General features: G+C 43.8%; 2 protein-coding genes across 3 annotated transcripts in view; both read left to right on the top strand.

Moving 5' to 3' along the window:
• Positions 1-7,419: 7,419 nt before the first annotated feature.
• Positions 7,420-7,941, top strand: Rps12l2 (ribosomal protein S12-like 2). Its single transcript, NM_001402069.1, has one exon. The coding sequence runs from the start codon at positions 7,504-7,506 to the stop codon at positions 7,900-7,902; it is 399 nt and encodes a 132-aa protein (NP_001388998.1). The 5' UTR covers positions 7,420-7,503; the 3' UTR covers positions 7,903-7,941.
• A 3,257-nt stretch (positions 7,942-11,198) lies between these two features.
• Smc3 (structural maintenance of chromosomes 3) overlaps positions 11,199-24,329 on the top strand; it is a 43,102-nt gene continuing 29,971 nt past the window's right edge. Inside the window, exons 1-4 of one of the 2 annotated variants that reach the window (XM_039109434.2) lie at positions 11,199-11,695; positions 12,616-12,691; positions 22,639-22,677; positions 24,045-24,112. In XM_039109434.2, the coding sequence (XP_038965362.1) occupies positions 11,681-11,695; positions 12,616-12,691; positions 22,639-22,677; positions 24,045-24,112 (198 nt within the window). In that variant the 5' untranslated portion in view covers positions 11,199-11,680. The remainder of the gene's footprint in view (positions 11,696-12,615; positions 12,692-22,638; positions 22,678-24,044; positions 24,113-24,329) is intronic. The other variant, NM_031583.2, reaches the window with a different exon arrangement.

Here is a 24,329-nt window from a genome sequence, read left to right on the forward strand (position 1 = left end):
CGATACTGATAGAAAGTAAAAGCTCAGATCACCTTTGAAATGCTGACCTATGCCCTGCGGTCTCGTGTCTCCCTGCTTGTGAGTTACAGCTGCCCGTGGATGAGTTCCCGCCCACTTCGGGCTTCTGGAATGGGACACCAAGCGTGTCACTCATCCACACTCTCTCTCTCAAGTCATGAAGTAGATACAACACAAAATTGACCATATTGACTATTTTCAGTGTTCACATTTCCATTTGGGACAGTCAATATCCAGGACTCCCTCACTGTACAGAGCTGTGCCTTTCACCTTTCGTTCATTATATTTTCTACCACCATCTTGGATTTTAGCCACAGGTACACAGTCACTGGGTTTAAAGTCTTTATCACTTTGTATGTACATATGTATGTATTCATGTATGTATGCAAGAGTGCATGAATGTATGTATGCATGAATGCATGCATATATGTATTCAGGTCTGTATGCATGTATGCATATGTCTGTATGCATGAATGCATGCATATATGTATTCAGGTATGTATGCATGTCTGCCTGTATGCATGCATGGATGTATGTACTTTTATCCACTTATTTTGTGGCGAAAGATACATGGGATGTGCGCATGGAGGCATAAGGACTCTGGCGGAGGCAGATTTCTGTGCTCCTCACGCCATGTCTTAGCTTCGACGTGCCCACCGTTGTGTAACACCGCCCTCTAGTGGGGATGATGAAAATGATGTGAAGAACGACCTAAGCCTTTTTTTTTCTGTCTAGCAGGTGGTGGGTGACAAATGTCCTCTTGTGTCTTTTGTGTTGTTTTCTTACTGATGTCATTGAGTCTGAAATTTTAGTTAAAAGTTGTGATTCTGTAATCCTTAGAATTTATGATGTGGAGGCAAGATGATTGCCTGGAGCTACAGAGTAAGTTCTAGGCTAGCCTGGGCTACCTAGGGAGAGCCTGTTTCAGAAAACAGCCAGGTGCACACCTTTAGTTCTAGCACAAACGCAGAAGCAGGTGAATTTCCGAGATTGTACATAGTGAGCCTTGTCTTAAAAAAAAAACAGACAACCAAAACCAAAAACAACAGAAAACCCAGCATTAAAACAAAACAAACAAGGTGAACTGAACGGTGTTTTTCAAATTAACTAGGAGAAACCAGGTGTTTTGTTTGGTGGAGTTTGTTGGGGGGGTGCAAAGCAATTCATTTATAAAGTCAAAATGAATTACTGCATAAATTACATTCAAAACACAAAAACATGCAAAATAAGAACCAAAAATAAGTACTTTCCACCCAAGAACAAACATAGCTGGTAGCACTTGGGAGGCAGAGGCAGGTGGATCTCCAAATTCCAGGACAGACTGATCTACAGAGTGAGTTTTAGGCCAACCAGGGCTACACAGAGAAACTGTTTCAAACGAACAAACAAACACCCCAAAAGAACAAAATATACACGAAACAAAACAAAACCCTGGGAAAAATATTCTCTGCTTTGGTGGGCATCTGTTGAGTGTTTTTAATTAATACAGAGAATTGCACTTTCTGGTGTTCTGCTGTCATAACAAAATGAAAAAAAATCACAAGTAAAACAGTGTTTCCCTGATTTTCCTGAGCATGGTGTATACCCAACAGTCAGAGGCTTTAATGGGTAAACAACTCTTACGGTGGCTTAAACTATCCAGTCCAGGAAGATTGGACTCCAAGGTGTACTGTGTGAGAAAGGTTTTGGATTTGTTCGAATAAGAGGTTAGCGGAGTGTTGTGGTAATTATCTTTCTGGCGGTTGCTACACTTCCCAGTTGTCTTTGAATGTCTATTAGGGGTTCCTACCCCACTTCAGACATAATGTTCCCAGATAAAGACAGAGATATCACTGCCATGTTCTGCTAGGCTGATCCTACTCTATCATGCCGGGCCTCATGGCCATGCGCTCACCATTCACTGACCTCCTGGTGACTTCCTTTCTCTTCATGGTCCCTACTTCAGACCCCAAGCACAGGAACCCTTGCTGTGTCCCCTTCCTTCTGCCCAGCCCAGGCCATAGGTATCTTTATCAACCAATCAGCGATAACTTGGGGAGCAAGATTTACATAGCGTCTTTGGTGTATGTGAAGATCTCCTCCTCAGAAACAACCAGATTTAGGGGCCAGTATCTAGCATCTGAGTACACAGCAGCCCCAGACCAACCCCCTATAGTGGAGGCCTGAACAGTTGGTTCAGCGGTTTAGAGTGCCTGTTCTTGCAAAGGACCAGATTCAATTTCTTACACCCACATAGTTGCAGTTCCAGGGAGTCCAACAGCCTTCTCTGACTTCACAAGTCACCAGACATGTAAATGGTACACAGATATACATTTAAGCAAAGTACTAATACACATAAAATAAAAATTAAATTTAAGGGCTGGAAAGATGGCTCAGCAGTTAAGAGCATTAACTGCTCTTAACCAGTCCAGAGGTCATGAGTTCAAATCCCAGCAACCACATGGTGGCTCACAACTATCTGTAGGGGGATCTGGTGCCCTCTTCAGGCAGCCAGATGTACCTACAGCAGGGCACTCATACATTAAATAAATAAAACTTAAATCTTTAAAAAATTTAAAAATTAAAAAAAAATTAAATTTAAAATAGTCAAGAAACCAAAATGTTTAATAGAAAGTCAGGTATCGGGTACAAGGTTTTAATTCCAGCACTCAGGAGGCAGAGGCAGGATCTCTGAGCTCAAGGCCAGCCTAGTTTACATATCATGTTCCAGGACAGCTAGGACTATAGAGAGAGACTTTGAAAAAAAAAGATAGAAGAGGAGAGGAGAAAGGGAGAAGAGTTTAGTGGAGGGCTGGTGTGGCGTGTTACGGGTGGTCCCCATAGGGTCAAATATTTGACCTACCAGAGTGTAGAACTGTCTCCTATGTAATACTAGGCACAGCTCCCACTGCGCCCCCCGGCCCAGTGCCAACGCGCTGGCCAAGGCTAGTGTGGAAGGGTCGCTGGGCCCAAGACAACTGGAGGATGCCTGTGGGTGACTGCCTCAAGCCACACAGGAGCAAGGCAGGTTGAAGAGACTTGGCCAGGTCCAGCAGAAAGCAGAACCAGTGGGGTAGCCTGTAGACCCAGCTGAGGGGATGAAGCCAGCTACCAACACCAGGCGCTAACTAAGCTGCAGAAGGAGCACCACAGGCAATATGCAGAAGAAACCCAAGCTCAGACACAAGCCTCAGAATACTTCCCTAGCTGTTTCTTCAAAACTCGCGTCCAGGACAGCTTCGAAATGGCTGACCCCAAGTGTTCCATTCTCTCAGATTGCCCAGCCAGGACTTCAGTTAAGCCCTGCACCTACCCTTTCATATCACGCAGAGACTGGACAATAAATGTTACAGCTAGCTTTCTAAAGGCTGGCCAATATGGCACCCCATTCCCATAGATGGTGTGGATGGCTTTGGGTCGTTTGATGGGTGATGGATGTTTGTTTAAGGAGGGTCAATCATGGGCTGGAGAGATGGCTCAGAGGTTAAGAGCACTGACTGCTCTTCCTGAGGTCCCGAGTTCAATTCCCAGCAACCACATGGTGGCTCACGACCATCTGTAATGAGATCTGATGCCCTCTTCTGGTGTGCCTGAGGACAGCAACAGTGTACTCACATACATGAAATAAATAAATCTTAAAAAAAAAAAAAGGAGGGTCAATCACATGTTGTTAATGGTCTTGTTCAGGGAGGAAACAAAGTAAGAGAGGTTGGATTCAGGGATCTCTTTTTCTCTTTCTTTTTCTTTCTTCTATCCTTCTTTCTCTCTTATCTAATGTCAGGAGGAAAAGGGGGAGGAGGAGGGAATGAAAAGAAAAAAAGGGACAAAAGAACAATAGGATAAAAGGGTAGATTATTGGGGTTGGGGATTTAGCTCAGTGGTAGAGCGCTTGCCTAAGAAGTGCAAGGCCCTGGGTTCGGTCCCCAGCTCCGAAAAAAAGAACCAAAAAAAAAAAAAAAGGGGGGTAGATTATTAAACCTACATTTAGACTAAAGGGCACTAATAATTCATAAATATGTATATACATGCATATGCATATACACACACATATATATATTTCAACGCTTGTATAAGGTATTGTACCTATACAGTTCATTGAAAAATGCAACTCGAGATTCCAGTCCTTTTTAAAAGCTGCTATTACAAACTTTTCAGGATAAGAAATTAGTAGTTAATCAATAACTTATAGTAACATTACACTCTAGTTCAGCGAATCACAGAAACAGGTTTTATTTAGTCTCCTGTAAATGTTTTCAAGGTTAATCAGATAGTAAGTGGCTAGAAGCCAGCAACACTTGCCCATTCAGATATACTGTGGACGGATGGTGTCAAAAACCTCCCCGATCTACAGTGAGACTGTCTGCTCCTGCCAGCTCCCCCACACTACTTCAAAGAAGACAGAGTGAGCACTGAAGACCCTCCATGAGGAGTTTGCTTCAGATGTGGCAAGCTGCCCCTGGGAAGAAACTGCCCTTGCCTCAGCTGCTGACAGCATGCTGAGCAGGCTGTGGACACGCAGGACGTGAAGGAAGTCAATTGCCAAGCTTTGCCAAGACGCGATAGGCAGTCCTTCCTGATTCCCGCTTCATAAAACATCTATCAGCTATTTTGGGCCGGAAGGATGAAGATGATGCTCTAATGTTGCAGAAGTGCCTTGGTGTCTGTCCAGATAACCAGCAAGCAACCTCTGTCATGCGACAGTTTTGGAAGCTACTTGCTCTGCACTTCCTGTTTACTCAGGTAATATTTATCCTTCTGGGGTTTTTCGATGGTGTCAAAGACTAGATAGTTATAGTCTTACAATTAAGCTTACGTTGTTTAGGATTTAAGAAAATGATTTAGGTACAGAACTTTCAACTCACTAAGGTGGGATAGATATTAGAGTACTTTCTCCAAGGTTGCCAAAGGCACGTGGATTAGACATTGTAAATGTGATTCTCACCTGATGGTTTTCATAACTGTTCTCATTATATATATATATATATATATGTATATATTCACACACACACTATATATATATATATATTATTGATGTTAGAAAAAGAGCCTTTTGTTGGACTAAAAGAGGGAGATACAGGATGATCTCCTCTGTACTGTGTGGAAGAATCAACTGTCAAAAAAAAAAAAAAAAATCCGGGGGTTGGGGTTTTAGCTCAGCGGTAGAGCACTTGCCTAGCTAGCGCAAGGCCCTGGGTTCGGTCCCCAGCTCCAAAAAAAAGAAAAAAAAATCCAACAGCCAATAAGCTAAGGCAGAACTTCCGGTTGGGAGACAGTCTGACAGAAGATAGTTTTCAACTGAGATGGACATAAAAAGTGGAGGAGAGGAAAAACAGTCAATGGCTGACCTCAGGGTAGAACACATGTGATATTAAGGTAAGAATTAGCAAATGAACCAGGCTTATGGCCTATGCATTTATCAATATTAAGCGTCTGAGATATTTGGGAACTGGGGAGCAGTGGGAAAACACCCCAGTTATAAAATATGATTCATAAGGTCTTCACATCGCACTACTATGGCAATAGCATGCCAGAACTATGCAGAGCATGCCATCTGGCTGTACGTGGAGGCACGGTTTTGGCTGCCGGGTTGTATGTGTGGCTGTACCAGTCAAGGCCCTGTATAGGATCGGGACAGAACAGTCAGAATGATTATGCAATGAGCAAGGACTTCAGCTCAGCTTACACACATGGTCAGAGTAGTTCAACAGTGGCTGTCCCACACTAGAGAGTCTAAGACTCCGGCAGTTGATCCAGTCGTGAGGCTCAGTGTCTTAGCAGTCCCAGTTGGTGCTAAAGGAAGGGTTTGAAGATTCTCTTAGAGAGGTCCACAGTGAAAGCCCAAAGAGACATGGATTCTCATATTAGGGAAGTATCATCATCATCATCATCATCATCATCATCATCATCATCATCATCACAGCCATCATCATCACCACCACCACCACCATCATCATCATCATCACAGCCATCATCATCACCACCACCATCATCATCACCGTCACCTCACCACCATCGTCATCAAGAGCAGCAGCAGCAGCAGCAGGAAAGATGAACTCACCAATGACCATGAAGCAAAGTTGGCCAAAAAAGCAAGGCATTCCTGCTTGCATGCCCTTTAAGTGGCCACTTTGAGAAGCTGACACCTACATTTATTGAATGGGTATTTCCACATCAACCACAGTGAGTAAAACAGTCCTCCGTGGGCATTCCAATAGGGCTAACCTGATGTACATAGTCACTCGTTGAGGCTCTCTGCCCAGATGATTCAGATTGTGTCATGTTGACAATTTAAGCACCACAGTGGTCCTGCCCTGGTAATGGAGTCACACCGTGGACTTTGTCCTGGCTGTCTGCTTATATAGGATGGCATTATGGTAGTAATTTAAGATTAAGGGCAGTAAGACATAGTCCTCCTCTCCAGATACCAGAATCATTAGTTTTCCTCTCTGGGAAGCCATGACAGTGATTATAAATCCACCATGGATGGCATACCATGACCAGTACTCCCACTGAGTCCCGATTTCCCCTTAGTACAGTGACAGCTGTGACCCCAGGCATGATCTGCAGACGGTAGAGACTGTATTTCCAGTTCTTTAGCCTACTGTGTCTCTACAGCTAATGTTCATGTCAAGGTCTGTTCTGGGTGCAATGCTGTCTCTCTACCTTTTTTTCAAGAGAATGCACAGGTCAGAGGTAAAGGCACAGCAGTCTCAGAGTGAGAAAAAGGCTAGGTCAGCAGGGTACAAGTTTCTAGTATGTCTTTCTTTCTTGCAAGGCCACAATTGTCACATTTCAAAGTCAAAGAGGAAAAGCTACTTGGGAATGTGCAGGCTACTGCTTAATTTCAAGAAATTAGATAAGACAAAATGAAGGTGCACAAACATTCAAAAATTTGAAGGTTAAAGAGATACAATGTGGGGGTTGGGGATTTAGCTCAGTGGTAGAGCGCTTGCCTAGCAAGCGCAAGGCCCTGGGTTCGGTCCCCAGCTCCGGAAAAAAGAAAAGAAAAAAAAAAAAAAAAAAGAGATACAATGTGGAGCTCCCCCCCACCCCCACATATGGTTTTCCTGTGTGTCCCCATCAACTGGAATGGGGGCTGTCTAAAAAGCTGTTGGCTGTTTATGGGATATCTTCTTATCTGGCCTCAGTGGAAGAGGATGAGCTTAGCCTTCCAGAGACTTGATGTGCTGGGGGGGAGGGGGGACTCAGGGTGGGGGTGTATTACTCAGAGGAGAAGAGGTGGGTGGGACCTGGGTGGAGGTGGGGAAATAACCAGGGGATATCATTCAAAGGACAAGAGGAGGGTGGGACCGGGATAGGGGCAGCAGCAGAATTGTGGGAGGGAGTGACTAGGAGGGAGGCAATGAATGGGATGAGTGGGATGTAAAGTGAATAAAAATAAGAATTAAGAAAAAATATATCGCTTTTTCCCCTGCCGCCGCCAAGTTCCGCGGAGGCGGAAGCTCGGGTGCGTTCAAGATTCGGCGTCACCCGTAATCCACCGCCATGGCCGAGGAAGGCATAGCTGCTGGAGGTGTAATGGACGTCAACACTGCTCTACAAGAGGTGCTGAAGACCGCCCTCATCCACGATGGCCTAGCACGTGGCATACGCGAAGCTGCCAAAGCCTTAGACAAGTGCCAAGCCCATCTCTGCGTGCTTGCATCCAACTGTGATGAGCCCATGTATGTCAAGCTGGTGGAGGCGCTCTGTGCCGAGCACCAGATCAACCTGATAAAGGTTGATGACAACAAGAAACTAGGGGAATGGGTAGGCCTCTGTAAAATCGATCGAGAGGGGAAGCCACAGAAAGTGGTTGGTTGCAGTTGCGTTGTAGTTAAGGACTATGGCAAAGAATCTCAGGCCAAGGATGTCATCGAGGAGTACTTCAAATGCAAGAAATGAATAAATAAAACTTTGGCTCAAAAAAAAAAAAAGATAAAATATATCCAAACCATTAAAAAAAATCAAAACATAACAGAAATGTAGAAGCTTAAATATGTTCCCATCTGCCTCATGGCATATTGTGGCTGTCAAATAAGGAGGCACTATAATAAATGTCTTTTAAATTGTGTGTGTGTGTATGTGTGAGTGTGTGTGTGTGTGTGTGTGTGTGTGTGTGTGAGAGAGAGAGAGAGAGAGAGAGAGAGAGAGAGAGAGAGAGAGAATACACAAGCACAAGCCCTAGAGGCAAGAGGATCAAGTTGTTTCAGGCCACACAGCAAGTTCCAGGATAGCTTGGCAGCTTATGTAAAACAGAAAGAAATAAACAAAACATCCCATACAAACCCAGGTCCTTAGCACAGCAGGCTGCAGACAGCAGCTCATTTTGGCAGACCCCACCCTCAATACAACTCAATTCTCTGCTTATCTTTTTCTCCAAGGCCCTGGGAGGCTACACAGCCTAGTACAGTGTAAGTTCCAAAGCTGGGAAAGTCAAGGTTCTGACAAGGACAAGTTGCCTTGTGCCAGCATACCAATATATTGTCCTAACCTCCACTGAGTTACCCAGGATGGACCCATACAGCCTCCTTGGTTGAAGTTCCTGGCTTTTCTCTCTTCTGTCTCATTCTCTGGGACCCCATTACTCTGCATCTCAGAGCGCCTTCTATATAAACTACCTGTACCCCTAATTTTCAGCGACTGTGATAGAAGTGCTATGAGTGGTCATGTATAATTATCTTAAACCTTTTGCATCAAAGATCCCTACAACAATCTCCTTTGGTGTCAAATGCAGTCATATACCTTGGAGCCCAGGTGTAGCCAGCTTCCTTCTCTTGAAGGACCCTGAAGTGTAGGGCTCTTGAGAGGCTTGGGCTGGTACAAAGTAAGTAGGGTGTGGATTTCTGTGAAGGACCCTAGGGGTTTTCACAAGCCTTACGGCCACTGGTTCAGGTCAAGATTAGGCCAATTACCAGCTTCCTGCCTCCGGTCAAGGCTAGGACTTCCCATCTTAAGTCAAGGGTAGGCCAAATTCCATTCTCCACCCACAGTTCTTGGGAGGAGCAAGGACATTTTTGAAAATCCCTGCAAAATAGTCACCTCACCCTCTGGTCCCAGATAGAGTTCGAATGCCTGGCCTATGCTTGCTAGCCAATAGATTCAAAGGTCAATATACTTAGCCAATAAGTTTAAACTGTAACCTTCTGATGTAACCTGTACCCCTAAAAAGTATAATATCTACTTGTTAGAGCTATTTGGGGTGGCCTTCTAGTCACTCGCCACGATGGGCTGATTGAGGGTCGACTTTGATTGGCCAGAAAAATAAACCTTTTGCATTTGCGTAGAATTCTGTTCTTGTGTCTGGCTTAGGGGGTCTCCTGGAAGTTAAGACTCACTTCGAGCCTTACACTCTTAGCATTTTTAAAAAGAAACTCATTTCTGTCTGTAGAACAAACACCCCCGTGTTCCTTTTTCTTGCTTAGTGGTCTTTCTTTGTTGGGCCCATTTCACTTTCATTCTATATTACTTGCTACTTTGTATTCTGTGATGTCTGTTAAAAGCTGGTAATCAGGAGACAGGCACTGTGTGTGGTAAGAGCTTGGTTTCTGGGCATTTTCCCTTCATAGCTTTTGGTTACTTTGTGCAAAGTAATTGCTGAAGAGAACAACAGTAACAAAATTAAATCCTTCATTTCCTGGATTTTACCCTCAGGAAAGAGAGAGAATAAATCTAAACAAGGCAATAGTCTAAAATCACTATTTGATACTGTAGTTTTTTTTTTTTTTGTTTGTTTTTGTTTTTTTTTTAATTTCTTTTTTTCGGAGCTGGGGACCGAACCCAGGGCCTTGCGCTTCCTAGGCGAGCGCTCTACCACTGAGCCAAATCCCCAACCCCTTTTGTTTTTTTTTTTTAAACCTTTTTAAAGTTCATATGATTATACAAGCTAACTGAATAAAGTTTATAAGATGTGTAAAGGCCTAAGAAAGAAAGTGGAAATCTTACTGTAGTGGAAACCATCACAAAAGTTCAGGTGGCTTCATTATTATTCAAAGATAGATAGGGTCTCATTCAAACTCGTTAAGTAGAAGATGAATTTGAACTTTCAATCATGCCTCCACCTTCCCAGGGTTCTGGGATTACGGCTGTGTGACACTAGGCTAGTTTACACAGTGCTGGGGAAGAAGTCTAAGACCTCCTGCATCACAGACTAGGGATTTGCCAGCTGAGCCACAACCCCAGCCCTCATCCCTAGAAACTGAATGAAGGCTTAGAACGTTGGTCACAATATACCCAAAGCATCACAAATTGACAGAAAAGGAAAATTTCCTTTTTCCAAAGCATCACAAAAGGAAATTTTCAATTGAAACTTTTTCATATATATATATATATATATATATATATATATATATATATATATATATATATATATATATATAATTTTTCTCCCTCAAACTTTGGGTGGAATTTGGCCAAAGTTTCAGATAAAGGACTTCTAGGAGGGCATAAGGAAAGTTTGACCCTTCCTCCTAGACATGTTAAGTCCAGGCAGCAGGAATGGCGACCGAGACTAGTTTTTGTTTTTGTTTTTGTTTTCCCAGCAGGCAATTTTAGAGTTTCCCAGAACTCTACTTCTACACTGATAGTATACTCTTAGCTGGGTGTGGTGGTGCCGGCCTTTAATTCTAGCACTGGGGAGCCAGAGGCAGGTAGATCCCTGAGTTTGAGGCCAGCCTGGTCTACAAAGCAAATTTCAGGAAAAGCCAGGGCTAAAAGATCCTATACATTTAAGGACTGCTCGCAGTACCTACTATTTTTCAAGAAATTTCTTTGTGGCAATGGTACAGGCCTTTCTAGACTTGGAGATGGCACACAGTAAAGGCTCACAGTATATTCATGAACACTTTTAAGCCGGGTGTGGTGGGTGCGTGCACTAACAAAGGGAAACATGATGGTAAGGAGTTCTAAGTCATCCTTAGCTACAGGGTGAATTCAAGGCCGACATGGATTGAAAGCTGGCCTGGGGGGGGGGGGGAAATAAAGACAACCTCCCTAAATCAAACACAAAGCCTTCAAATGTTCTAGCATCCTCCAGTCCTCTCAGAGCTGGGGTGGGGTATCAGAACCAGCAGGAGGCGCTCTAAGCTAATAAAGAGAATAACGGAGCAGCGGAGGTTCGGAGCTGCGAACCCTAAGCAGTCACAATGAGACAGACCTACGTTCAAGTCCGACAGGCCATCCTTTTAAAGCAGACCGGCGGCCACGTGACTGCCGGCGCGCTCCGCAATTGGCTCCCCTCGTCTCACTCTAGGCTTTGGCGCCGAGCAGGCCCCGCCCCCCATGGGCGCGACCATAGTCCCGGCGTACGGAGGTGGTACAGGCCAGCCTGTCGAGCAAGGCTCCTCCGAGTCCAGCTCCCAACTGATTCTCAGTCAACAAGGCAGTATAAAATAAATTGTGAGGTTAAATCCCGCTTAGAGGGCCGCGGGAGTGTGGTCTTTTCGACGCCACAGAGCGGGGCTGGAGTGCTGACTCCCCTTGCGATCTACATCAATTCCAGAGTGGTTCCTTCGGCGCGCGGGCTCCGCCTCCGCGGCCGCCGCCATTTTATTTGACCACAGGGGGAGCGAGCGGGAGCGATCGGAACCCAGTGAGAGGGGCCGGTCTGCGTCTCTCCTGACCCTGCCGCCGCGCTGTTGCGGTTCTGAGGTGAAGCTTTCCTCCTGCGGAGGGGCGCGGAGCCATGTACATCAAGCAGGTAGGGGCTGGTGTCCTTCGCACTCACGGGCCATGAGAGGCGGGGTGGCCTGGACGGGGAGGAGCGGGGCCCGGGCCGGCCCAGCGCGGGGCTGCAGCGGGAGCTTCCCCTCGGGGCTCGGTGTGTGGAGCGGAGCCCGGGGCCCGGCGCAGGCGGGCTGCAGGCGGAGGCCGGGCCTTCTCGGGCGCCGCGGGCTGCTGCGCTCTCCTGGGGGGCTGCGGCAGGCCGCGTCGCTCTGCAGGGATGGGCGTGCACGGGCCGCTGTCCGGAACGGCGGCCTAGACGCTCGGGCCGCAGCCCAGAGAGGTGGCCTCGAGGCACGGGCTGGGCTGAAGGCTATCTCTCCCTTGCCTCAGGCTTTGCCCCAGAAGGGCGGACCCCTCGCTGCAGAACAAGTCGCGCCTGCACACTCGGTTGTTTACTTCTGTCAAAATGGTCTTCCCGCGCAAGAGGCCACCTCCGGGATGAGCCCCTGTATATACGCTTGGCGACGGTTTCTATTGGACGTGTCAGGCTCTGAGCATTCCACCCCAACCTCCTTATATTTTATCTCATTAATTTTAATTTTAGTTTATTTTTTTCAGTCGACTCATTTGACCTGGCAAGTGGTCTGACTGAAAGATGCCCTCACTGGGCTTGGAGTAAGGCAGGCTGCGACTAGCTCGCCTGCTTGCTATTATATACCTTTAGTAGTGCAGTGTTGAAGCTTATTCTGTACACTCTGAGAGCTTCTCCCAGAGCAACACTGGTTGCAGACTGTTGGAAAGGTTTTAGCAAATTTTTAACTTGCCTGCTCCCAAGCGAAATGTTCTTTGCTGCCTGGAATGTTTCTGTCTTGCATTGAACAAGACGCAAGAAATATAGAGAATGCTGCCATAGAGGTGCTTTCTGTGATCTCAAGGGTGTCTCTTCTTTATTAGGTGATTATCCAGGGCTTCCGAAGTTACCGAGATCAAACAATTGTAGATCCCTTCAGTTCAAAACATAATGTTATTGGTAAGTGTTCTTGGTTTAATACGTCGCATTTAGAGTTGATGCAGATTGATGTGATAGACCAGAGGAGACAGGAGTTGTCTTTGAATGTTAAGTAATATCCCTCTATGATATTTCCTGCTTCTCTTATCTGCACAGACAAATTGCTTATTTATAAAATGTTTAGGTAATTCAGTCGGAGGTAAATCATTTTGGGGCCTCGTGGTGTAAGTGAGGTAGTAGAAATGGCTTGTTAAGCACGTGTGTGGAGGCTGTCGATTACGTGTTTTATTTCAGAACCTTTTACGAGAGGGTATTTTTAAATGCTTTTTGCCTGTTTTCTTGTTCAAGCGCTCACTGTTACTTTCTTTGAAAGATAGCTTATTTGCCAATTGTGGTCTTTTTCCCTTGCCAGTTTGAGTTTTTATGATAGACATTAACAGACCCCTGTACCTATCTCAGAAGACCATGGAAAGGGTAAAGAGAAGGTATATGAAAATTTGAGATTAAAGAGTATATGATTGGGTGGGAGAGGGAAAAAAAAAGAGTATATGATTGTTGTCACTAACAGTACTTAGTTAAGGGTTTTGTTTAAAAATGTGTTTTTTGCTGTTACAGCTGACAAAACCATATTCTGCCGAATTTTAAAGGATGGATGAAATTAGTGCTAGACATGAGAAAACAGAGTCTGGCATTCACAGTTCTGCCATTAGTGTCCTAGCTGCAGTTTGATAGGCCAGCCAGAAGCAGGCTCTCTAGTGCGTATGCAGTTGTGGAGGATTGCGGTTTCTGGTACCAGCATGATTGACTTCTGATGAGGCCTCATTTCTGTCCAATTGACAGCTGATGTCTTTCTCAGGGCTCCCACCCTCATGACCACACCTAGCATTGTCATCTAATTCAGTTGCAGGATAGGGGAGATCTGCTTGCAGGTTCAGTTGTGGGGAAAAGGATGCCAGTGTCACAGAAGGCCGTTAGAGACCCGGGACTAAGATGAAGGAAGCCAGGAGTGCTCACTTAGCCCCTCCAGCTACGTAGAATGAGAGTTCAGAATTGAAGGTGAATCTAGTCATATGGCAGGGCCTAGACATTAAGTAAGTAAGGCTAGGCTTTTTTTGCCTTTGGTACATGGGCTACAGTCCTCTGTGGGAGCAGAGAGAACATGCATTCTCCTTGTGCTCTAGCTACAGAAGAGTGCTGATTGGTTAGCACCACAGAAGACTCCACTGTACCCCGGTTTTCTTGCATTTCATTGTAGGTGCTTCCTGATGTTTGTAGTCTGAAAATGCTATTAGTGGAGAAAAAGAAATAGTGACTAGATTATACGGCATTTCTTTTACTTCTAAGCTGAAAATACTTTAATATTTCAGGTGTCTGGTTTCCTAGTGATCTGTGCAGTGATGATTGTTATCTAGAATCATGTCAGTAAGGTCTGTTAAACACTTTTGTTTTAGCTGTGGTCAGGAAGGTTTCTGTCCCTTTGCTTGCAACATAGTTTCTTTTGAGAAGAAAGTAAGAATTCTTTAATATGTTTTAACTAAGGTAAAGTGCCTTTCTTGGTGCTAATTTTCCTGGTACTATTAAAGAGATCCTTCATTGTGAGATAAATGGAAAGTTGTTATTTGACCCGTCCAGCGGGTCTAGTTATTCAGGGTCCCGAAGAGGCCTTACCTGAGGGTCAAAGCGGGGGAGAAAAGAAGGAGACCAAGCAAGGTTCTGTTGTCAAGGTCTCGTTTATTGGGGTGAGCGTTACAGCTTTTAAGGCTTTCAGGTAGGGGGAGTGACCTTTGTGAAACACAAAGGAAGGAGGGACAAGGGTACTCTGATAGCAGGAGGTGAAGAGGTCTTGGGTGGAGACACCTCGTGTTTGCTCAGGAGACATCTGGTATTTGCTCGGGCTAAAGCATTCTGTGATTGTTATCTTCCTGTGCCGTAAATTCATGGGAGAGGCTTTTGTCCAACAATCTCAAGACTTTATGGCAGTCATCTTGGGGTGAGTATCTGTGGCCATACAGCCCAGAGTCACAAAGCAGCCAGGCCCAAATCCAATACGGCTCCCTACAGTTATTAATATGAGAAAAGTAGAAAGTAGTTAGTTATGTAGTGAAATTGTCTTTTAAAATGTATAGTAAGGGGCTGGAGGGATGGCTCAGCAGATAAGAGCACTTGGAGCTTGGTTCCCAGCACCCTAATGGTGGTTCATAACCATACATAGGTCAAGTTTGAGGATCCGATGCCTTCTGACCTGGGCACCAGTCACACATACATGATGTGTACAAATACATACATGCAGGTAAAATACTCGTACGCATAAGATGAAATAAGTAAACCTAGAAGAAAATCCCAACTTGTTTAATGATTTGTGTCCTCAAATAAACAAAAGATTGAAAGCATCTATCTCTTGTTTTGATGTTTGGTCTGTGACAGCCCAAATACTGTCTGCCCTGTGTGCCCTTCTCCCAGTCTTCCGATCCCAGCAAGGTACACTGAAGATGTCTTAGAGCTAGGGAAGATACCCTTGTGAGTCATTGTTCCCTTAAGTGGTATAGCATGACCGTTAGGAATACAGCATTTCCTGGTAGAGCGACAGCAAAAGGATCAGACTTTTATCTTATTTAACCATAGCACTCACTGGATATTATAAATGGTCCAGAGGGAACATGTAAGTGTGTACATGTTACACCATCTCATTGAAGGGTTTGTGTCTCCTCAGATTTTGGTATTCATGGCTAGAGAGGAGCTCTCTTCTAGAATCCATCCCCTGTGTGTATTGTGGATGATTTGTGTATACTTTTTAGGGGCCTTCTGCCAGGTTTTTAATAAGAAATAAGTTAGGATAAGAATCATGAAGTCTGAAAGAAATGAAATTCTATCTAGAAATGATTGTTCTTCCTCTATTAAAATTTCATTCATTCATTTATTCATTTCAAGGCATAGCTTTACTATAGCCCATGCTGGGCCTTAAATTCTTGATCTCCTGCCTCAGCCTTCCGTGTGCTAGGATTACAGGAATGCACCGTTCAGCTCCAAAATCATCACTGGGGAAACCCTGGGCTGGAGTGGTGGCTCAGTTATTAAAAGCATTTGCTGCTATTCCAAGGACCTGAGTTGTGGTCCTAACACATCAGGAGGCTCACAGCCACCTATTATAGTCCAGCTTCAGGGGAGCTAGCGTGCGCTCTCTCTCTCTCTCTCTCTCTCTCTCTCTCTCTCTCTCTCTCTCTCTCTCATACACACACACACACACACACACACACACACACACACACACACACGGGCGGGGCAGGCAGGCATAAATGTGTTAACCCTGGTTTTTTGGCAGACAGAATAAGCAGGCATAGCTGCTAAAAGATTTAATGAAAGTTTCAGTCTAAGGGCAAGAGAAAGGGGAAAAGCTGATATCAACCTTTATTCATGTCTTAGTTACTTTTCGGTCGCTGTAATAACACTGACCAAGGCTACTCCTAGGAAGAGTTTATTTGGAATGTACTGTTTCAGAGGATTCCAGGACATGGCAATCAGGGTCAGAAACATGGCTGCAGGTGTGGCACAGTGATAGTTAAGTCCTCACCTTGTCCCAGAGTCAGGAGGCTGAGCTAACTGGGAGTGGCGCAGGCTTTTGAAACCTCAGAGCCATTCCCAGTGACACCTCTTCCAACAAGGCCATACACACCTCCTAATCCTTGCCACTAACTACATAGTATTTGATTGTTTTGTTGGCATGTGTATGGGTCTACTGTGTTCGTGCTCTATGTCTGCAAAGGTCCTAAATCCTCTGGAACTGGAGCTAGGACATGCTCGTGACCCACCATGTGGATGCTAAGAACCAGATCCTCTACAATAATGCAAGCTCTTAACAGTTAAGCCATCTCTCCAGCCCCTCACCTCAGATTTTTTTTTTTTTTTTTTTTTTTTTTTGGTTCTTTTTTTTTTGGAGCTGGGGACCGAACCCAGGGCCTTGTGCTTCCTAGGCAAGCGCTCTACCACTGAGCTAAATCCCAACCCCTCACCTCAGATTTTTAAAGACATCACATTTATTTGGCTTGCTGTCATGTTTGAGAACTTCAAACAGGTTTCTGGACCTGTCATGCCTGGAAAGGTCAGATGAGAAGAGCCTGCAGAGGGTTTGTCCACGTGTGCCTGCCAGTCAGTCTCACTCCTGGTGCTTTTGGAGTGTTTTGCTCTGGATACAGAGCTCTGAAGGACCTGTGATGTTGTGGCTTCCCTTAGATATCCACTTGAGTGTGTCTCAGAATAGGCTGAAATAACCAGACACTGTCATGTGAATTGGGGTCCTGTAGAAACCTTGACTACCTCAGGGTTCCACTAAGAGCATAGACTTACTTCAGCTTTATTAAGTAAACAGTGGGTTCACCTTATGTTAGTAAATATTTTCTATAGGAGTAAATGCTTGGTTTTGTTAGATTTAGGCTAGAGTAATTCTGTTTTCCATATAGCCTTGTGTAACCTAGTCTGCCATCAAACTCAAGACCCTGCAGTGCTGGAGACTGGGCTGGTCTGAAACTTGCTGTACTCCTTTCTCTGCCTTCTTAGTGCTAGAATTATGAGCATGTACTGCTATGCTCAGCTCAGAATAGGTCTTGAATGGGTTTCCTTTATTAAATATCTACGGTCCTTTAACATTTCTAGTGTTTTAGTGTGGATAGAAATAATTTTTTAGAGATTTAATTTTTTAAAGTTATTGATGGATTGTGACTTTATTTTTAAGTATGTGTGTAAGCACAGGTATCAGTGGAGGCAAAGGCATTAACTTTCTCTGGAGCTGCAGTTACTGGTGCTTATGAGCCCCCTGATGTGGGTGTTAGGAACCAAACCTGTTCCTCTGGAAGAGGACTATGCTCTTAACCATTGACATCTCTCTAGCTCCAGTTGTCATTTAAAGTACTTAAACTCACTTGATCTTTTCAGCTTTTATTTAGAATTTTGACTTTATTGGAAATTTTCCCAATGAGAACAAATGTGTGTTTTTCATCATTGTAATTTTTTTAATTATACTGTTTACTCCCCACCCTGCCACAGTAAGGTACATGCATCTTTTGCCTCTGACTTGAATGTGCAATTTGTAAGACAGGATGTTTTTGTAGTCATTGTATAAAGTTTAGTTATTTTAGTTACTTTGAATGAACCAGATGTACTTGCAGAATTCCTCCATTAAAAGATCCAGTTTTATTAACTATTAGATTTAATTGCCATGTTTCTTTAAACTCCTTTAACCTGGAACATTCAACAACTCCCATTTTTTTCCCTTTTAAAAATTTATCTGACAATTTATACACGTATGAGTCTTTACATCTCCCTCACCCTCACTCCCACCACACACTGAAGCCCCTCCCATTTCTCTCTTCTGCTCCACTAAGTTTAATTATGGTTGTTTGCAGGAACATGAATTTAGTGCTACTTAGTTGTTAGAGCCTGTCAACTTACCTGCTCTGCACCACTGAAACATCGGCGCTCTTTCCTCAGCATACGGTAGTTACCCTCAGGGAGTGATGGGGCCTCGTGAGCTTCTTAGCCACAGTGATGAGACGGTACAGGGTCCAATCTTGTGCAAGTAGTCATAGCTGCAGTGAGTTCATGGCTGTGGTGACCTCCATGTCTGTAAGGTACTTCCAGTGGCAGTGGTGGTCACATGCCTTTAATTCCAGCACTCAGGAGGCAGAGGGGGCTGGATGGAGCTCTGACTGAGTTCTAGACCGGCTCTAGACCAGCTTGGTTTAGAGTGAGTTCCAGGACAGTCAGAGCCACACAGAAACCCCGTCTCAACAACAACAACAAAAGACTTTCATTCAGGGGCAAGCACTTCATAGTCTGCAGTTTGGCAGTTCTAAGTCATTGCGTTAACTGCTGCAAATCTGAGCTGCTCTGATGAAGTCTGAGAGCAGCACTAAGCTATGGGCACAAATAATTTTTTAATTTAAACTTCATAAGCATTTTCATTTCATTAAACTGCTAAGCACTAGAAAGGAGCATGCACGTGACTCTTGTAGATATCTGGAATTTTGTGTACATTTCTTCACAGTGGTATGTTTAGCATTTCCCCTTGTTTGACATCATTTAACCAGAGAAATTCCAAGTAAGACAAGGAAATACTGGATAAGACGAGATATACACACTAAAATATTATTCACTCTCTGAAATGGAAGCTTAACTAGATTTAGGTATATTTACAATCTTTTTAATTAATTATCATGTATGCAGTATTTATCTGCATCTATACCTGCAGGTCAGAAGAGGGCACCAGATCTCATTATAGATAGTTATGAGTCAACATGTGGTTGCTGGGAGTGGAACTCAAGTCCTCTGGGAGAGCAGCTAGTGAGTGCTTTTAACCCCTGAGCCATCTCTTCAACCCCGATTAAAGCTTTCTAAAAAACCTTACTGATTCTTTGTGGAGTTCACATCCTGTACCCTAATCCCACTTATCTCCCTGTCTCCTCCAACTTGCTTTCTACACTTACAGTCCTCTATCCCCCAAAAGCCCTCATTGTGGAAGTTAGGGTACTTCACAGTATGCCCTAGTCCACATTTCTTTGCTTGCACATGTTCATTGCAACGAGTCATTGGTCTGGTTTGAGGCCTCTGGCTTGTGCTACATATTATCAGTCAATACTGGGATCTCACTGGGACTCCTCTGATATCTTGTTGCCCTGAGTCATGGAGATCCTGTAGTTTGGGATCTGTAGGACTGGCCTCTTTGATTAAATGACTCCAACAAATCATTGATGAGGGTAGATACTGGGGTGGACCAACTCATAGCCATGGATATGGGCCTGGGAGGTATTTGAGCTGGCTAGCTCTCCAGCACTGCCCTGGTGCGATCATCAGAGGGCATAAGCATGTTTAGAAGTAGCTTTATATCATGCCCATTTAGGGGCTGCAAAAATCACTCACCAATTAAGAGAACTGGCTGCTCTTTCAGATGACTATTGGATTCCTAATACCTATGTGACAGTTAACCATTGTCCGCAACCCCAATTCTAGGGGATTTGATGCCCTTTTCTGGACTGTGTAGACACCAGGCATGCATGAGGTAAACAGATATACTTGTGGTCAAAGCACCCATACACATAAAAACAAAATCTTAAAAATAAATACTGCCATATCCATTTAGTAAAACAGTAGAAGGTTCTTCCTGGGACCTAAACTTTGTCTAGGTTTATTACCAGACCTAAGTTTCCACCTCTGGAGGGAGCCTCACATCCAACCAGAAAGATCAGGTTACCCCCACAGTAGTCAGGCCACCGCTACACCACTGGGCATATCTTACCAGGCAGTCGTTACAGTAGTTTATGGGGTCCACAGCTGGGTTGGGACAATGATAACTTTTCTCCTCCGGCAGCTGCTGTACTTTCCAGCCCTGTGAAAGTTATTCAGTAGGCAGCAAACTTGCAGCTCAGATACAACTCGGTCTCAGTGTCTCACAACCAAAGTATGTGTTATCTCAGCCATAGGATCTCAGTGCCGTTCTAGTAGTCAGTCAAGTACATTGGCGATAACCCATGTTTGTGGGTGCTTGGAAACTCCTGACCAACAGCTTGAAGGCTCTATCTGGTCCTAGGATCTCATTTAATAGCATTTGACTTCTAGGAGATTTATCCTCCCAAGGATGGTATTCTTATTTAACTTATTTACTTAGTATTCATTTAGCTTTGAGGCAGTGCCTTGCTGTGTCTGTCTGTTACACAGGCTATTAATTAGAAATGCTATCTTAGCTGTCAGAGTGTTTAGATTACATACAGGTCTGTACCACTGTGCTTGGTAATTTTTTGTCTTTTATAGCATTGATGTTTCTGAAAGTGCTACAGTGTCCACAGTATTTTCAGGGACAGGAGGTCCATTCCCCTTATTATTGGTGCTGTCACTTACTGTTCATTCACTGTCCGGGCCATGGCTAGTGTTGTGTGTACTGTTTTCCCCTTGTGAATAATTATTACAGGAAGATAGATGCTTTTGGACCATGCAGCTATTCTATTCCATTTCATTCTGTTCTATGCATGTGGGTGTTTTGCCTGCATTTATGTCTGTACCATGCATTGGAGCAGTGATTGGAGCAGAAGAGGACATTAGCTTTCCTAGAACTGTAGTTGTAGACAGGTGTGGGTGCTGAGAACTGAATCCAGGACCTCTGAAGGAGGAGCCAGTGCTTTTAACCACTGAGCCATCTCTCCAGCCCCATGCAACTGTATTTTCTTAAAATTGCCTTTATACTTAACATTCATGGATGAGTTTTACCTTTAGTTTGATAGTTACAAAATAATAATTTTTCTATTTCTAGCATTTTTTGCCTTTTATCTCTTGACAATGGTGTCCCCCTCTAAACAAGAGCCCTCCATGGTTATCTTACTATTGTTGTAAACTAGTAAGTTGTTTCTTCTACTAATATCAGGCTAGCAATTTTGGTACTCATATTTCCCAGGATTTGGCCGGTGAAAGCCGGTGTAGATTTGTTAATATTCAGATTCAGGTTGTGAAGAAGCCTTTCGGAACTGGAGAGGTGACTGGAGTTATGAGCTTATATTGATTCGGAACTGGAGAGGTGACTGGAGTTATGAGTGTAAATATTGATCGCTTTTGCAGAGGACGAGGGTTGAGTTCCTAGCACGCTTCACTCAAAACTTCTGTGTGAATAATGCATGTGCGCGCACCCCTACAGAGCCCCCCCCCGCATAAATTAAAAATAAAATCTCTGCTAGGCGCACCCCCGCACCTGGGAAGCAGAAGCAGGGGATCTCTGTGAGCTCAAGGTCAGGCTGGTCTACAGAGCAAGGGCCCATTACAGCCAGGGCTATAGAATGGAGAAACCCTGTCTCCAAAACAAAACAAAACCAGCAAACACCCTAAAAATAAAGTTCAAAAACATGCCTTATAGCATGGTGGTGCACACCTTTATTCATAGAACTGGAGGGCAGAAGCAGGAAGATCTGTTAGTTTGAAGCCAGCCTGGTCTATATAGCAAGTTCCAGGCCAGCCAGGGCTATATAATGTGAGGTCCTGTCTCCAAAAAACAAGAAACCACACAAAAGAAGTGCCTTATAATTGTCTCTACTTTTGTGATTCCACTAGGCGCATCAGTGGATAAGGTTGATCATAAGTCGTTTAGCAAGGGAATGCTTGGGAATTCAGATGCTTAAGCATTTTAGAAAGGTAACTATGTGAATCTAAATTGCTAAAGTCACATAATTTAAATATACTTTTTCATGCATTTTAATGAGTTACCAATGTCACGTAGCATAGTTAGTTAGTTCTACCTGACATATTAGGAAAGAGCAAAAGAGTCTAGGGAGTGGGGTGGCTCAGTGGGTACAGTGCTTGCTCTGCAAGCATGCTACTTGAGTTTGGATTTTAGCACCCATGTAGAAGTGGGGCATGTCTGCAGCTTAGCATCAAGGCTGGAATGGATTGTCCTGGGTTGATGGCCAGCCAGTCTAGCTGAGACAGGGAGCTCCAGATTCAGTGAGAGGTCCTTTTGAAAATGAAGGTGAGGGGGTTGGGGATTTAGCTCAGTGGTAGCGGGTAGAAGGCCGTGGGTTCGGTCCCCAGCTCCTAAGAAAAGAAAAGAAAAGAAAGAAAAGAAAATGAAGGTGAACAAGAGAGGAAGACGCCCTCCACCCACAGGCATGCATGGTGTATGCAAACACAACAGACACAGACAAAGAAAGGAACTCTCTGAAGCCAGGTGCAGTTAGTGATGTGTGCACTTGGGAAGCTGAGGCAGCAGGATTGCAAGTGAGCAGCTCGCCTGGACTGCACAGTGTGAAACTAACAGGGTGTGTACAAAGATTAAACTCAGTGGGTGATTACAGCTCTGCTAGTTTTTCTGCTCACTATTTTTTATTTGAATATTAAGATAGTATGTTAGATAGTTGCATTTAAAATTTTAAAATAGGTTTAATAAATTTAAATTGTCTGGTTTTTATATGAACTAATCTATAGTTTTTGAAATTTTATAGTGGGCAGAAATGGATCTGGAAAAAGCAACTTTTTTTATGGTAAGTATAGAGTTTTGGATTTTTAACTACATGAATTCAAGTGTCTTTAAGATGGTTTATTAAACAAATAATTGATTTCTGAAATTATATTTGCATGAAACCTAAGAAGTCATACATGGTTGTGGTTTAGTATAGCAGAGTATGAGGATCTGAATGTGTTTCTGTGAGACAGCAGAAACACGTGTTGAAATTATTTATGCTGTAATAATGACAGAATCTATCTTACATGGATTCTAGAGCAGCGTAGTAGAAAATATTGATACCTGATTGAAGAGGATAGAGCTTTGAAAGTTCTTTAAGGATGAAAATATAAGAATACCGTGCTTTTGTCAATAAATTCTTAGGAAAAACAATTAGCCAAGTTGGACTGTTGTATACGGAGTGTTAAATGTTAACTTAGCTGTTAGTGCTCGCGGAAAACAGGGTTTAGTAGGAGTAAAGGTAACTAGATTCACATAGTTACCTTTCTAAAATGCTTAAGCATCTGAACGCCCAAGCATTCCCTTGCTAAACGACTTGTCTCTCTACACCTGTGTCTGAAGGATGCGCAGACTCCTGTTGTAATGGCTGTAATGTGGTGCTGGTCAGAGAGCAGGTAGAGGTAAAGCACACAGCCCAGAATCCCAGAGAAAGGTGGGCAGTTTTAATCCACCTACCTACCTACCTACCTACCTACCTACCCACCCAGGCGATGATGAGAAACAACCAGTCTGTCAGCACGAACATCGTACATGAGTGCTCCCTCCTTTGATTCTCAAACTGACTTGTATCTTAGAGATCTATCTCTTAGGTAGACCTGAACCAGAATAGCTGAATTAAAACATTCTATGTCTTAACAGGTCCACTAATGAGGTATCTTGTGAGGATTGTAGGACTAGTTCTCACAGAACTATGGTATAAGCAGGGCAGCAGGAGCTGGGAATTCAGAACGGTTCCCTGTATTTCTGAGTTTGTAGAAAGGTGTTCAGATGTAGCAATCAATACATTGTACATTGTTAGGCAGAAATATTTTTTAGAGGATTAAGAAGACCTTGTGTGGCCTGTTTATGTAGTTTGTTATGTAGAATATAACTTTATAGTACTGAACTAATTAATCAGTGTAAGCTTTTATTAGGGAGTAGACCTGCCTTCTGCTTCTTTTAGTTTTTTTTGACACTTAAATGTCTTTTATATTTCAGTAGAAGCTTAATTTCTTGATTTCCCTACCAGTGATTAATCTGATAAGCAACAATCATTTTGTGTGTGAAACAATTTATCTGTAGTGTTTGTCACCTTACATGTGGTATTCTTTAAGATGTGGAGTTATGAATAAGCCGTAAGTCCTCCTTTAGGAGGTGCTGATCTTATTTTTGTGTTTTTTTTTTTAGCAATCCAGTTTGTTCTCAGTGATGAATTTAGTCATCTTCGTCCAGAGCAGCGATTGGCTTTGTTGCACGTGAGTGAGACTCATTATCATGCATTTTTATACATAAATTCAATCCTCACTTTGAAAAAGAAAAATTGCTGGGTGTGGCAGCTTTGGGAAGAAGTCAGGATTGCCTTTGAGGCCACCCAGGGCTTGGATAGCTCCTGACCAGCTTGAGCTGCAGTGTGAGATCCTGTCTTAAAGGGGTGGGGGAGTCAGACTGGAGAGCTGGCTCAGCTGTTAAGCG

Source organism: Rattus norvegicus, chromosome 1 (assembly GCF_036323735.1).
Source record: "Rattus norvegicus strain BN/NHsdMcwi chromosome 1, GRCr8, whole genome shotgun sequence".
Taxonomy (NCBI): Eukaryota; Metazoa; Chordata; class Mammalia; order Rodentia; family Muridae; genus Rattus; species Rattus norvegicus.

Excerpts from the sequence above, each read along its gene's own strand:
- Rps12l2 (NM_001402069.1), top strand. The coding sequence starts at position 7,504 with ATGGCCGAGGAAGGCATAGCTGCTGGAGGTGTAATGGACGTCAACACT.